This window comes from Bos grunniens, chromosome 17 (genome assembly GCF_055505025.1).
Source record: "Bos grunniens cultivar Pamir isolate PY7600 chromosome 17, Bosgru_T2T1.0, whole genome shotgun sequence".
Classification (NCBI taxonomy): Eukaryota; Metazoa; Chordata; class Mammalia; order Artiodactyla; family Bovidae; genus Bos; species Bos grunniens.
Genome location: NC_141181.1, coordinates 57938499 through 57951305, shown reverse-complemented (window position 1 = coordinate 57951305; position 12807 = coordinate 57938499). Strand labels below are relative to the sequence as shown.

General features: G+C 48.6%; 1 protein-coding gene across 6 annotated transcripts in view; it reads right to left on the bottom strand.

The window, feature by feature from the left end:
* The window catches only part of KSR2 (kinase suppressor of ras 2), a 437805-nt gene that overhangs the window by 85408 nt on the left and 339590 nt on the right, over positions 1-12807 (bottom strand). For 3 of the 6 annotated variants that reach the window (XM_086348000.1, XM_086348001.1, XM_086348003.1), the window contains exons 8-9: positions 4003-4070; positions 776-894 (exon numbers count right to left, since the gene is read on the bottom strand). In XM_086348000.1, the coding sequence (XP_086204126.1) occupies positions 776-894; positions 4003-4070 (187 nt within the window). Of the gene's footprint in view, positions 1-775; positions 902-4002; positions 4071-12807 lie in introns of all 6 variants that reach the window. The other 3 variants (XM_086347998.1, XM_086347999.1, XM_086348002.1) reach the window with 1 other exon arrangement.

Below are 12807 nucleotides of genomic sequence, written 5' to 3'. Positions count from 1 at the left end.
ATGGACTGGCCCACACTTTATCCACCTTCCACACAATGCACGGAGGCACCATAGGGCTTGAGAAATCATCTGCTGGCATGTGTTACCTCTTCCTTCCATGAGGCTTTAAGTGTCCCTGGGATCCCTTTGGTGTCATCCAACCCATAGATCAAACAAAGAATGAGGAAATCCCTAGTGGAAATTTCCAGGCCATGTTAGAAAGAAAGACACACAGAGAGGCCCACTGCTGACCGTCATCTGAGAACCAGTCAGAAGCCAACCAGATCGGCTATGGCTCAGAGCTCAGGGCCTCCACACAGATCCATCTACCTGGTCTCCAGCAGGAGCTCAGAAACAGACTTTTGTCTGGGGTGATTAGATTCAACAGATGTGTCAGAGAGTGCAGAACCTTCTGCAAAGCTCATCCTGGCAGATGATGAAACAGCTCAGAGCAAAGAGGGTGGAGCCTGGACCACAAGGATCCCCTCTCAGGCTCTCCTCCCATCCCTACTGTGCCCCCATCAACATGTTCATTCATTCTCATTGCCAGGTGCCCTCTCTCTAAATCAGACAGACTTCTGGCACACTCGCTCTGCACTGATGGCTGGATGCCCCCCAAAACTTTCCTAGACACAAACCACACAGAATGAGGACAGAGCCCAGGGGCGCTGGGAAGTAAGGGCAAGGCTCCCAGATCAAGCCACCGAGTCCTGTTCGAGAACATTCCTCCCTCCTGCTCCGCATCTGGCAGTGCCCCAACCCAGCAAGCCTGAACCCAGGGGAACCCCAGTCTCACCTTGTTGATTTTGTTGGTTTTGGGGAGCGTCTGGCTGATGTGCAGGTCCGAATACCGGGGTGGCTTTCGTAGAGGGTTGTTGATGTCACACGGGACGGACTCTGTCCGGACTAACCTTGCTGGATCCGTAGGGGTAAAGACAGAGATTTGGGAGTTTAAGTACCACTTCTGCTCTGTAACGATGCCAGGAGAGCAGACCCCACCTCAAAGGCCCACCCCCAAGGCTGGAAGGGAGTTGCTGAGAAATGACAGTCGTTGTGCTGTGTTACAGTAGCAGGACACTCTCCCCACTACCTGCGTCCTCTGCGGTTTCTAAGATGTTCGTGCTGTCAACATACAGCTTTAGACAATTAAAACTTCTAATAATGAAACTGAAGCTATCAGAATTTTTTTCTCCAGGATTATAATTGTTTCACATTGGTGTTCATTTCAGAATTGTACCTCCTTTGAAAGACAGGAGGCTCCAGATTTCTCAGGCGCTATCATGAGTGGACAGCTCATCATGGCCACCGGTCCCTCCCCCATCTAAGCTTGTGTGTTAGGACCGTCCTGCGTCACTGGTGGGATTTCTCAGGCCCGAGCGGCCTCTAGCATGTCAAAGCACACTTGTCCTACACAAGGGCATTGGGGATCCCTGAAGGGAAGTCTCGGCTCCCCCAGCCTCCCCTCTGCATCCATCCCTGAAGGCACACCAAAGCTGGACCAGCAGGCGGTGCTAAACAAACGCGTCCTGACTCCAACCGTGCCACCTGAGCCCCTCTCTGTGAGCCCTCGGTTACTTACTGTTTACAGGGGCCGTGGGAGGGGCGAAGCTCACATGCAAATATGATGCCTGGTAATGCTACTGGTTAGCTGTTTTTTATTGTGGGAGTGGGGCCGTTAGGGAGAAAGTTACAGCTTTGGACTGACCCAGGGATTTAATTTCTCTCTTAAGCCTGAGCTGCCATCACCATGGAAACCAACTATATTTTCAACTTCCTACCAAAGAGAGGCCGGTAGAACAAGAAGCTAGCAGAGTGCTGGAAGGTTCCTGTTTGTTCTTTGAGTAACGGAGGCATGGCCCTGATGGTAGGTGGGCAGGAGGGTGCCCTTCTTCAGATGTTGGCGTCTGAGAGCGGGTCACCTCCCAGCAGGCTGGTTCTGGTCTCCACGTGGGAGTCAGGACTCCAGCAGGCTACCACGGAGGGGTGTCCAGCGGGAGGTGATTTTCCCCAAAGAATCTTTTGCAAGACAAGGTCTCCAGAGCAGTGAGAGTTCAGGTTTAAAATAGGCTTGGGGTGTGTATACAGTTGCTCAAGGAACAGATGGTTCTTAATTAAGGATGTGAGGTGGGAAGGGGCAAGAGGAAAGAGCTACAGACTTTTCCTTCTCTTGCAATTTCCTCTTGGAGGAAAGCAATGCAAAGATCATCGAAAACCAATGGCCCATTGGCTCTGGAAGACAAGCCAGCACTTTCGGCAGCCATCTGCCTCCTTTTTTAAGTTTTCCTTTGGTTCATTTGAGAACAGGGCAGGTTCCCCTGAGCCTACGCTGACCCAAGGCCAGGAGGACTGGGAGGGGTGGAGGAGGAGGACAAGGACTAGCAAGTTGTGTTCCCCAAAGTTGGCGCTAAGCCTCCACCCAACCTACAGAAGGCGGGTGGCCAGAGGGGGCCAGCAAGAATTTTCATAATTTTAATAAGTTGTTTACATGGGCTTCCCAGTGGCGCTAGTGGTAAAGAACCCGTCTACTAATTCAGGAGACATAAGAGACTGGGGTTCGATCACTGGGTCAGGAAGATGCCCTGGAGGAGGGCATGGCAACCCACTCCAGTATCCTCGCCTGGAGAGTCCCATGGACAGAGGAGCCTGGAGGGCTATAGTCCATAGGGTCACAAAGAACTGGACACGACTGAAGTGAATTAGCACACACGCACAACTTTTAAAAGTAAGTATACGGCATATGAAGCCATTTGGGCTTTTTTAGAAACATGAGAAGTGGTACAATGCAAGTCATGTTGCTGGAGTGGCCATCCCCTCTAGGAGGTGCCTGGGCTCTCTCTCCACTTTGCATGGCCCCGTCTGGCCAGCATCTGTCATTCACCTGCTTGATCCTGGCAGGCATCTGAGTTTGCAACTTCTACTCCAGAGCAGTGCTTCTTAACTTTAAAGTGCAGACGAATCACGTGCAGATGCTGTTTAAAATGCAGATTTTGATCCGATAGGTTTGGAGTGGGACCAAAAGCTGTGCGTTTCTAACAAGCTCCCAGGTGATTCCCATGTTGCTGCTGGTCCACGGGCCACAGCTGGAAGAGTTAGGGTCTGGACCAGCGATGGCCCGTATCTGCGGTGATGAACCTGCTCTGTATGTGCACTGCTCAGTACAGTAGCTGCATGTGGCCACGGAGCCCTTGAAATGTGGCTGGTGCGATGGAGTAATTAAAGTTTTATTTCATTGTCATTCACCTAAATTTAAATAGTCAGATGTGGCTGGTAGCTACTGTATTGAACAATACAGGCTTAGAGAGTCCCCCACTAGATGAAGTACAGTGTCGATAATGGAAAAACTACCCCAAGAATCAGGAGAACTACATTTTGAAAGTTGGACTACAAGGCCTCCTATTGTATTCTTGGCAGGCAGGGAAAAAACTTTCCTTATAGTCTTTCCTTCCGACTAAATTGGTCTTGCTTTTGCCTGGTGGAAGGCTGGTAGTGGCTTCCCAGAGGCAGTGTCTGGCTACCTCCCTGCCCAGCCAGGTTGGCCCAGGCACTCCCAAGGCCCCAGGAGACAGAACATGGATGACCCAAACCAATAGGTCCGATCAAGACCCCTCTCTGTGCCTATTTCTTCAGGGCCAATTGACTGAGTCTGAAGAGCACGCAGTGGAAAAACACTCAGCTAGTACTCTTTTTACGTGGGAAAGGAAAGGAATAGGACTGGGGGGAAAAAGAGGAGAGTGAAAAATTAGGAGAGAGGACAAGAATGAGAGAAAAGAATTAGGGAGGGGAGATGAATCTGGGGGCTAAACTATCAAGGAGACCAGAGTGAGGACAAAGATTAGGGAGAACAGGCACTGGGGTGGATTAAGGAGACAGGTATCAGGAGGAGGGGGTCAGAGGGAAAGAAATGAGGCAGGCAACGGTTAAGGATCAAGGGGTTTTCCAAAATTTACCTGGATGGACAGCTATCTCAGATGGCCTGCAGGAACCCCCACTACTACCCCAGGGCAGGAAGTGTTAAATACTTACCTCCTCGGTGGATGATCAGAAGATGACAAGGCGGGGCTTCTTTGGTGCATTTGTTGTGGCACTTTAACCTGAGAGAGAAAAAGAGAGAAGGATGGATAGATGTATGGATGTCGAGATGAACAAGTGGATGGATGGATGGGTGAGTGGATGGATAGATGGATGGATGGATGAATAGATGGATGTTTAAATGGATCAGTGGGTGGATAGATAGATGGGTGGATAGATGGGTGGGTGGATATATGGCTGGGTAGATGGATGGGTGGATGAGACACACCAATGGTTCAGAAAGCTCTGGGTGCTATGGATACCAAGACGTGGGGGTGAGAAAAGACAGCTACTGCAAAGGCATACCCTGGGAACCTAGGAGATTAACTCCGGAGAGAGTTTTTCTGCCATCCTACATTCACAGGTCAGTCCTGGGTAGTCCAAGAGTGGGAAGCAATTGTTTAACCAACAACATCCACTTGGCCTTCAGGCTTTGAAAGACATTGTTATCTACCAGTCTATATTTGTCATCATCATTCAATCACCACCTGCTTACCTGAAGACTCATTTGGCAGCCATTGTATCAAGCGTTCTATAGATGTTAAGTCATTAGATCTTTAAAGCACTTTCATGAAATAGGTATTATTCTTCCCATTTTATAGATAGAAAAGCTGAGATTAACTGACTTGTCCTGGCAGAAACCCTGGCTCAGTGGTGCCTGAGGCAGCCTCATTTTTTTCTTAAAGGCTCATTCTATGGGAGACAGCCAACCCAGACTTCCAATTAGGATGAGATTAGTAACAGGTATTAAGTTTTACTGGCATAAGAGTTTAGAGGCAAAATGTCTTCCTTTGGGACAAATCCAAGATGTCACCTTGCTCTTCCCCATACCTTTGTCAGATTTCAAAGGGTACTATGACCTGGTTTTCTCTCTTTCTTTTCTAAGGCCCAGACTCAGACCCATAGGGAAGGTGCCTGCTCCCCTGGAGATAACTAGTGTTGCATCAAAGCCCTTATGGAAAGCCCTGCTGAGTGTGAAATTAGCCTTTGATTCATTCTACAAATACGTCCTGGGGACATACACAACAGTCACGCAGATGAAGCTCCTGTGTTTATGGGGACAGTTAATAAACACATAAATATCAGATCATTGCCAGTGTGGGAAGATGGTGGAAAAATAATGCAGGGAAATGAGATAGAAAATGACAGGAGTGGGAGGGGAAAGGCTCCAGAGGCACAAAGGTTAGGGGGCAAAATCAAGCCTGATGGATTCAAGGGTCAGAAGTTAAAGGCTGATGAAGCTGAAACGAGAACCAGAGTGAAAGGAAGATTTGAGGAAGGGGAGGTGGGCAGAGCCCCAGTACGAGAGTCTGTATTTGATCCCACAAACACCCGGAAGAAATCAGAGGCTTTAGACAACTGTGACTGGGTCAGATGAATGCGCCTGAACTGGGGAGACTGCTGATGACAAATGATAGTCAGATCAAGAGGTTTCTATACTCTTCCCTGATTCAAACAGCTCAACTTCCAGAAACTTCCAGAAAGAGATTGTTCCTTTCTGCCACCCCCGACCGAGGAGTCTTCTTGAGCAAACCCAGCTGGAAGGCTGATGGGCAGGTGTGAAGCACCCTGCTCCCTGTCATGGGCAGCACCATGAAGCAAGGGCAAGCAATTCAACGTTACCTCTGGACCGTGTCCAAATCAGGACGAGACAGGCGAGAGCCCTAGTGACCTCAGCCATCTCCTGTCTCCTCCTGGCATCTTCCTTTCCGTCTTCTGCAGGAAGGCAGCAGCCCTCCTCCACCTCTGGCTGCAAGGTGGGAGATGGAACATGCATCCTTCCAGTCATGGCTTCAGAGGGCAGTGCCAGGGCCGGGAGCATGGCCCCTCCTTGCTCTTGCAGAAACCCCAAGAGATCGTTCTCTGATGCCCGGACAGTTAAACCTTGCACAGAGGTTCTCATGTGAAAAACTAGAGCCCACACATCCAGGACTTGCTGATCCAGACAGTAGGATGAGCTTGGCAGTGGAATCACCCAGACCCTGGAGGGGAGTGGGCACAGGGACTGAGGCCAGACATGCCTCATTTATGAAGAATCATTTTTCCAGCAGGAAACACGCACAATTCCACCCAAAATTAGATTTTTTCCTTTTCACTGGCTAAGAAAGAAGAGCCACTAGCATGCAATTTATTGGTAGACCACCTACTTCAGAGTCAGATTCCCAAGGCATACCCTCTTGGGTTCTGAATCAGGAAGTGCTGGGAGTGTGGGTTTTCAGCAAATGCACACCAGAGCTTAAGGACCACACAGAAGAGGGACACACTCTACTTCCCAGATAAGAGATGTCTGGATGCCTAAGTCTTCCAGAAGGCAGGGTTCTCCTTGCTCCATATACCCCCCACCAAATAAACAGATTAAAAAAGTAAAAGGAAATGGTGTCAGGATAATATACTGAACAAATCTGAGTTCAAAGCCTGACACCACCACCTCCTGACTGTGACAAGCTGGGCAAGTCGCTGACCCACTCTGAGCCTCAGTTTTCTCATCTGTAAAGTGGGCACAATCACAGCATCTGTCTCACAGGACAGTAGAGATGAATGATACAACAGAGGTAAGGTGCCTAGGACGAGCACTTGAAGCTGCAGGTACTCTTGTTTTTACTGTGGGAGTTGTGTTTAGTGTTAGTTTGCGCAGTGTTCCACAGACTAACAATTTGTGGGACAACTCAGGGGTGTATTGTCAAGGGATTGGACCCCAGGTGCCCATGACCATCACCTGCTTTTCTAGGACCCAGGACAGGCTGCCTTCCCTTCCCGTCCCTCTCTCACTTCTCAACACCTCCCCCCCACCCGCCCTCACACTGGGATGGCCTTGGCTCACCTCTCAAAGAAACTACTTGTCCCCAGATCTTTGTCTCAGGGTCTGTAGAAAAAAGGTAGCCCAACTAAGTCACCGTGATTATTACAGGAGGTTTGGAACACCTACACGGTCTGCCCCAAAGCTCTCACATCAAACCCAAGCCTTCTGTTCCTTGTCCTTCACGTGTCCCTTGATCCCACAGTCCTTAAGGAATTGGGTCCTCCATGTGCTCCATTCCACAAGGAGGAAAACGGAGAGGTGGGGAGGACACAGCAGACCGCTCTGGACAAATCTCCGTACCAGACATGGCCCTGAGGAGCCCTGCAAGTTAGGGTGGTAGCTCTGATCAACTCAAGGCACCAGGTAAAGGTCATATGTGCTTCCAGGTTAAAAGCCTGGGCTTCAGAATCCAGCTGACCTGAGCCTGGGTCACAGTTTTACCTTTTCCAGACCAAGGAGGCATCCACCTGCCTGGCTAAGTTCCAGGTTCCTCCTAGGAAGAACTGCCATGAGGATCCAATGAGAAAATGTCTGAGTGGTGCCCACCTGGATGGCAAATAGGTCAATGTCTCTGCAGGCAGGGCTAAGGCACACTTGAGGGCACACAGGAAATGTCACACGAGCCTCAGGCAGCCTGGACACTTGGTAAGGATTTATTTAAAACTTTCATGGAAAACAGTTCATTTTTTTCAACTTCAAAGGCTAACAGGATAAGCTTCAGTTATCAAGAAAAGTTGCTTACGTGGGATATCTCATTCTCCAAAGGAGCTAGCTGCTGGCCGAATGAGACATCCTCTCTGTCTGAAAATTAAATATGTGAATTTATCTTGGGGGCAGGATTTGGGTCTTCCGCCTCCTTGCAGCAACTTTCCTACCCTGATGTCAGTGCCTGGTTTGGTGGCTGATGCCTGATACATGCTGAACAGACACTGGAGAGATGGAGGGAGAGAGGAGACGAGAAAGAAACAGGAAGGTAGCCCAGCAGAAGGGAATGCCCCCAGATTGCTCCTGGCATGGGAACATGAATAGTTTCCATCAAATTTTCTGAAAATTTTTTTGATGTGGACTACTCTTTAAAGTCTTTATTGAACATGTTATAATATTGTTTCTGTTTTATGTTTTGGTTTTCTGGCCATGAGGCATGTGGGATCTTAACTCTCTGACCAGGGATCGAACCTGTGGCCCCTGCATTGGAAGGTGAAATCGTAACCACTGGATCATCAGGGAAGTCCCAAGTCTTCATCAGTTTTTAGAAAATTATTTCTATTTCTTATAAATTGTATCCCTTGCAGTTTGTGAAGTGCGAACACACCCCATTCTGCGTTCCCTTCTTTCGGCCCTCTTCCTCCCCAGCGTGGGGGTGGGAGATGGGGATCTGACCACAAGCAAACTGGACTTCTGCGGATCCTGCCCAGGAACTATACGAGACAAACAGTTTTATAAGCAGCTCTGCCCCGTCCTTAATGGATGTGTCCTGGTCCCCAGCAGCCCCTAAGAGCAGACACAAGCCAGGAGAGTGGCGTGGGGCTGGGATCAGAAAGGCAGCCTTCGTGGACGGGGCGCCACTGACCCTTGCTGGTGAAGACAAACATGTTCAAGTGGTTTGCTAGCGGAGTTGAACCAATTTATGAAAAGTTTGCTCCAGGCAGCCTAAATCCCTGATCCTTTCTTTCATCCCACACCAGCTCACTTTGCAATCTGCCTTTCCTTACGGAGTGCAAATGGGATGTTTTTAAATACCTGGTCCCCAACATCCAGTTGAAGAAATGTTAAGCAAACACCCAGTTGGAGCCAGGCGCTCTTATATAACCCTTGGCAATTCTGAACAACAATTCTGTGAGCGATGATTACTGTTACACCCATTTTAAAGTCAAAAAGACTGAGGCTCAGGAAACAGCCCAATCACATAGATATCAGACTCAGGATAAACATGCATTCATGCTCACATAAAACAACATCATCTCCCTCTGTGCCAGGTGCTGTGTGAGGCACTGCGAGTGTATAATAACATAGGGGGAGAATTCTTCTTTAACTATCTTTCTTAGAATCATCTAGCAAGGAGTTTACTATCTACATGGGTATGGAAACCCATCTCTTGTCCTTTCAAACATGAATGCCATTTCACTCATTTCATTGCCTCAAAGTCAAGTCATCTCCTAGAAATGACCCCATTTGGATGGGAACCAGGGTCCCAGAGCCTTGGGTTCGGAAGAACCACTTCCATCCAGAGGCTCCTTTTGAGATTGATTCCACCATCTAGTATTTCCTGAGCACTTACTGTGCCAGGCATTGTGCTCACCCTGTTTGTATGAACGGTGAACAAAGCAGACACAGCCCTTCCCTTGAACAAAGTCTGGTTAGAGGGACAGAGCGGTAAATAGACAAACACATCATATGTTACACGGGATGATCTGAAAGGGCAGGATATGGCAATTTGGAACTGAGGGGAGTCAGGGAGGGCTTCCTGGGGGAAGTGATAACTGAGCTGAGCCCAGGGAGCTAGCAGAGGTGCACAAGAAAGATCTAGGCTGAGGCACTTGAGTGCAAAGAAGCCTCAGTGAGAGGCCACGGGTGCTGCTGCAGGGTTGGTGGCATGAAGAGGCTGGAGCTCTGGGCAAAAGGAGGGACGTGGTGAGAGGGGAGGAAGGAGAGGTAAATAAGGATGGCACAGGTCTGCTCAGGAAACTGGATTTTATTCTGAGAACTGAGGGGAACCAAGGAGGGTGTTAAACAGGGAGGTGAAGGCTGGATGAGCATTTTCGAAAGACCTCCCCCAACCCCCGCCCCACTCCGGGAAGCAGATACTTACACTTACAGGGCAGCCAGTGCCCCTCTCGGGTTATCCCTCCTCACTCTCCTGCCTCTGCGTGCCTCCCCAACATCACTGTATTAGGTGCTTCTTAAGGCTTCTTGCAAAATCTCTAAACCAAATCAGTACCCTCTTTGCAGTGGGCTTGTCTGTATGAATACCCCAACTGAGCAGTTTTGTCTAATTTTGGTTCCCCTGGGGTCTGTCATTTGAGCCAATACTTCTAGAAACGCCTCCTTATGGTCTCGGTGAAGGACCTCAAAGAACACACCCCCCCTTAACTCACTGCTGACCGCCCAGTGGGGTTGAGCTCTTTGGCCTTCAACTAACTGAGTTAGAAAGAGAAAGGCAACAGCCGAAATAAGCAAGGGAGATGGGGAGTATTAACACAGAAATCAGAATGAATGCTCCAGCAACATAATGGACGACAATCGGGAAAACCCCAGCACCGGTCTTTCCATAAGAGGTCTCCGTAAGGAAGCTGTAGAATTATTACCTGTTGGAGACTCCTCCCCCAACCCCACACCCCACTTCCCAGAGAGAGGAGAGCGTGACTACAGAGTCTTCTGGGTTCCCAGCACCTGGTGGGGGATGGGGTTCATCACAGAGATCCATTCATTATTTTTCTATTCAAGAAGGGATGATGGGAGAAGGCAGCAGGCGGGGGAGGAAAAGACTGATAGCTCTGGTCCAGTGTCAGGTTGAGATCAGAGTCTCATCTTCTGCTTGTCTGGTTCAAAGAGAAGCAGAGTGGGGACTGGCAGCTGTGTGGTTGGTCCTTGGCCCACGTAAAATGGTTAAGGCTCTGGGATCTTGAATCAGAGGGATCAGTGGGTTTGAGGAATGGATTCACCCACGGTGATACTTTTGGGCCAACGAGTTATTCCTGAAGGGCTCTGTTTTCTTAGAAACAGGGATAATAATAGACCCTACCTTCCCTGGTTGTTGTAAGAATTAAATGAGTTCGTGCATGTAAAGTACTTAGCAGAATGTCTGGTACTCAGCAAGCCCTCGATACATGATACCATGACCATGACTATCATCCTTGTATCCAATCCCCACCTCAACCTCCAGAATTATAATCCACCCTCACATACAACTGTAATTGGACTGAACTATAATAGATAAGGGGCTTCCCAGGTGGTACAAGTGGAAAAGAACCTTCCTGCCAATAAAGGATACATAAGAGACTCGGGTTCAATACCTGGGTCAGGAAGATCCCCTGGAGAAGGGCATGGCAACCCACTCCAGTATTCTTGCCTAGAGAATCCCATGGACAGAGGAGCCTGGCAGGCTAAGAGTTGGACATGACTGAAGCGACTTAGCACACATAATAGGTAAAAACTCATATAAGGGATCATTAATTCTCACGATGATTATTGCAAAAACTGAAGTGTTTCTATTAATGGAAAAAATAAGTTTAGGCTTCAAGCTGGTGATCTCTGAAATGCACGCTCATAATTATATCCTGCCAATATCCTGCCTGTTGTACAAATTCCTGAAGCTTCCAGGAACTTCGCAGCAGCTGCAACACCAGCTCATCATTTCCCCAGTTTTGCAAGAGCTGGGAAAATTAGAGCGCCCAGTGGCTCAAACCAACCATGGCTTACTTCCTGCTTTTATCTCCTTGTCACCTGTGGCTGAAGTCATTTTGCAAACACAGGAAAATTTCAGATAAAACATTGGACTTTGAGGCAAGGGCACCGGAGAGGAGGACACACAGGGCAAGGAGGGCACCGAAAAGCATGTGAAATCCAAGTGAAAAGATCCAATAACAGAGCAAAACCAGATAAAGAAGTGCCTGTAAAATGGCAAAGGGACTGCTTACGTGAAAAGAATTCAGTGCAAGCATGTCTATCCAGGCTACTGCGGGCAGGAGGAGGGGAACTGTGGAAAATGCATTAAAACACACTGGAATAAACTGGAAATAGTGTGCTGTTTCTAAACATCACTTTCTACCTTTTCAGGGAAGTGATTATGGCTCTCACGCCTACGGAAGCGGGCAGTGACCTTAATTGGAGCATGTCAAATGTTTCTACCAGCACAGACCTGCCTCCGCCAGCCTGGGCCACCTGGGACCTGGGACTTTCAGCGCTTGACCAGGGAAGTCCCAGGCTACCCGAGTGGTTTGATCATTCTATTGAGTACTTTAGTAATGGCACTCTAATGTGGGCACTTAAAAGCTGAATAATGGATATACAGCCCCACTGGTTGGGGATGAGGGATTTATGATATAAAACAATGGTTCTCCCCCAAGGGCAATTTTGCGCCCCCTCCACAACACAAGGGACATTTGGCAATATTTGGAGACATTTTTGATTGTCATAGCTGAGGGTGGAGTCGGGGAAGGGTGGAGTGGGGGTGTGTGTGTGGAAGTAATGGTGCTAATCATCCTTCAATGCACAGGACAGCCTCCTTACCACAAAGAATTATCTGGCTCAAAATGTCAAGAGTACCAAGGTTGAGAAACCTTGTTACGAAGCCTTTAACTAGTCTCCCAAGAAACTGACTGGTTCAGAAAATCCCCAAACTAAAATGGGGAACAAGGACTACAGAAAAGTAGGAAATGGGCTAACTGTTCCAGAACTTCGACATCTGGTGAGTCTGTTTCTTTTCATATTTCATATTAATAGAGAATCCACTTCTTTAATGAAATAACTGCTGAACATCTGAAAGAATCATCAAATCATTAATGTGACTGGAGCACTCACATGTCTCATCGCATCAAATGAACATAGTAGCCTCACTTTATCGGAGAAGGCAATGGCACCCTACTCCAGTACTCTTGCCTGGAAAATCCCATGGATGGAGGAGCCTGGAAGGCTGCAGTCCATGGGGTCGCTGAGGGTCAGACATGACTGAGCGACTTCACTTTCACTTTTCACTTTCATGCACTGGAGAAGGAAATGGCAACCCACTCCAGTGTTCTTGCCTGAAGAATCCCAGGGACGGGGGAGCCTGGTGGGCTGCCGTCTATGGGGTCGCACAGAGTTGGACACGACTGAAGTGACTTAGCAGCAGCAGCAACCTCACTTTATATCAGAGAGTGTTAGAAACTTTCCCAGAGTCACACAGCTTGGAAGTGGCAGAACCAGGACCTGCTCTCTCTGGCTCCAGCGTCTGGATCGTGTTGTTGCTTTACTGTCCTAAG